The sequence below is a fragment of the Tigriopus californicus genome, chromosome 8, assembly GCF_007210705.1.
Source record: "Tigriopus californicus strain San Diego chromosome 8, Tcal_SD_v2.1, whole genome shotgun sequence".
Classification (NCBI taxonomy): domain Eukaryota; kingdom Metazoa; phylum Arthropoda; class Copepoda; order Harpacticoida; family Harpacticidae; genus Tigriopus; species Tigriopus californicus.
Window position 1 is genome coordinate 4,210,356 of NC_081447.1, and position 3,117 is coordinate 4,213,472.

General features: G+C 39.0%; 1 protein-coding gene across 1 annotated transcript; it reads right to left on the reverse strand.

Annotated features, from left to right (window-relative positions):
- Window positions 1-1,488: 1,488 nt before the first annotated feature.
- On the reverse strand, window positions 1,489-3,111 carry LOC131884893 (uncharacterized protein DDB_G0271670-like). Its single transcript, XM_059232789.1, has one exon. It carries the CDS (start codon window positions 3,108-3,110, stop codon window positions 1,890-1,892), a length of 1,221 nt encoding a protein of 406 aa, XP_059088772.1. The 5' UTR covers window position 3,111; the 3' UTR covers window positions 1,489-1,889.
- Between the last annotated feature and the right edge of the window lie 6 nt (window positions 3,112-3,117).

A 3,117-nucleotide genomic window follows, 5' to 3' on the forward strand; every position in this document is an offset into this window, starting at 1 on the left:
CAAAAAGGTTTTCCCATTACCAATCAATACCACTTAGAATGTTCGCTCTAAGAGGATCTTTTGAGGAAGAAACGGATTGGACCACGGAGGCAGATTGAAAGTAAAAACTTGAACTGTATTCATAACCTATTGTATATGTACCGTTAATCAATACATTGAAAAGACGGTTTTTGGAGTTGGAGCTGTAGAATTTCTGCCGTAGTTTGTGCAAAAGGGCAGGTTGTTGGAGAACTTGATAATCGTGGCCTACTTTGGCTTCCAAGTCATTAACAATTTGTTTTTATATAAAAGCAAGCAAAACCGTATTCTTTATCACGCAGAAACACCATGTCTACCATAGACTATATGCTTTATTCGCTAGTAACATCCTTAATCAACGTTAGAATTAACCACATGACTTGGTCATGATGAATGCTGGATCTTTTGAGTACACTAAATTTGTTTATACTTCCACTATGCTTGCAGTTTCGATTCCGGCTTGGAAAACTTGAGTATACTGAAGCATAGGTATGTACTGAGACTATGCTTTCAACGTTTTCACTCTTATTGCGTGAAACATCCCAGCTAATGAAGTCCACCTCTCTTCTTTCTTGGGCTCCTTCTTCATTGCTCAACTTGCTCTCCTCAAATATAACTTTTTTATGTTGAACCGCTGATGATCCCATTCCCACTAGTGGTAAGGAAGTCCAAACAAAAAGGAAAAATGTAAATATCAATAAGGTTTTAAAAATCGGATTGTGAATCGTGCAATGACTTTTTGGTTTTCCCTGGGCAGTTGAATGTTATACGCCTTCGTGTGCGGCAAGTTCAAATAAAGAAATTGATTAGGTTAGTAACATGAAGGATTTGCAAGCTGTTATTCAAACGACACAAGTATTTCTGTGAGCACACTCATCTGAAAGTAACCAAGGTGTTTCAAACTTGCGGATAGGTTTACCTTACTTTGAATAAAAAGATAAGGCTGTCATGATGACCCTCCACATGAAAATTGTTCAACTCCATCTCACGTTTACGTACATCAGTTGGGAGTTAAATATCGGCATCAAGAGGAACAAAGATCGACGTTTATTGCGATCTCAAAATGAATTGTTTCTAAAATAATAACGAACTTCAAGGAAAAAGAGCGGCCAAAATAAATGGGAAATTGTGATGCCATACATCTCCAATTTGGGTTCTAACCCAAGTAGATACCCATCCAACCTGGCTGATCTTTCAGAGTGGGATATATTGAATTTACAGTATTCAACGAAGGTATGAATGACACCAGATTTTTTACGTGTTAATATGCATTCTTGGCTTGTGCCCACATTTTAAGGTATAAGGTCCCTTATTTGCAACGTCACACGGCCCAAAAAGAACGGGAAAAGGCACTGTAGATTGCTAAATAATCTGCCCTTGCCTTGCCTTGTTTTCCAGACATTATGTGACCCGGGGCACTAATTATAAATAAGATTTCGATAGAATTAGCCAAAAACAACACAAACGCAATATGACTCAATAATAAGGAATTGGCCCAATCGGCCCTTTATTTGGTAGAGGCTGAATGACAAAGCGCCCTCTGAAGTGCAGAACGTGAAACATATTTTGTGCAGCGTAAGGGGGCTATTCATACATCATAAAATGAGAGGAGAGATGTGCAAATTCTAGTAATAACTTAGCAATGACCCTGCACTCACAATTGCATTTTTGGAATACAGAGCATATCAAACCACCATCTCATAGGAAAATATTCTAGCACTCTTCATTAATCAAAAGTGAGAGGGACTACTTTAAAACATTTTGTGCGTGCAAACCGAATCTATTTTAGTTTTAGGATGAGGCAGAGATGATTTGAAGAACACAAATACTCCTTTTTATTTCAGTTTTCTAAGCTCTCCGCACAGCACCCTTTAACCTAATTCCAAGAATGTTATGGCGTCCTTAACTTGATCTTGAGTAGCTGAGAGGATTATAACCAAATCTTCACCCAAATCTTCGTCACTGGGACCATTGATATTGACTCCTTCTAATTGGGACAAAATTGTTAGACATTGACTATATATTTCTTCTAACTCCTCAACTGTATCCTCGCTAATTTGAATATCCACAGATTGAATGATGCTTGTGGTGACCATCTCAATCCATTCACAAAGTTGAATGGCTTCATCATAGATCAAATTGAATTCTGATAGAGGATTGGTTGTGGTCCGTTTTGTTGTTATTGGTGTTGTTGATGAAATTATTGTGATCGTGCTCAAAGTCGTGCTTGTGTTTATGATAGGAGTTGTGGTCGGGGTCGTGCTTGTGGTCGTGCTTGGTACTGTGCTTAAGGTTGTGCTTGAGGCCGTGTTTGAGGCCGTGCTTGAAACCGTGCTCAAATCCGTGCTCATATCCGTGTTCGAATCCGTGTTCGAGTCCGTGCTGGAATCCGTGCTGGAATCTGTGCTTGATTCTGTGCTTGAGGCTGTGCTTGAGGTCGTGCTTGTGGTCGTGCTCGAGGTCGTACCCGAGGTCGTACCCGAGGTCGAATTTTCTGCTTCTGTTGACGATATTGCATTTGTTGGTGGCCCTTCTGATATGATTGTTGGAGAAGTTTCTGAAGAGGCCACTTCATCAGTCATTGATGTAGTGATAAGATTTGGGTTTCTTGATGAATCTTTCTCAGGGTTTAGATCATTGGTAAGAACTGATGCTCTTTTATTGGAGCCTGGGTTATAAACATCGTTGGCTTGGAAGATTTTGTCATGCAGGGATAACGATTCAAGTTTTTCTTGTATTGTGAGCTGAATGTCATCAATAGCATCATTGATTTTGTTTAATTTCATTATTGCTCTTGCCTCGTTTGTCATATCTGATGTTGTGGTGGAAGTTTTTTCAGTTGTTGGTGGAATTCCCATGATTTGTTCCATACAATCATTAACTTCCTTGTATGAATGCTCAATTCTTTCAAGGAGGTCTCTGGCCAAAGTTTCTTCAGCCTCATCTTTGATGGTAAGACTTTCCAATTGAACTTGCAAATCATCAAAATCATTTTTTAGCCACTTTAATTCTTTCACATCTGTTTCTTGAACAAATCCTTGATCAGCCTCAATGGCATTAGTGACGATTGTCAAATTTGCCAAATCTTCCATTAGATCA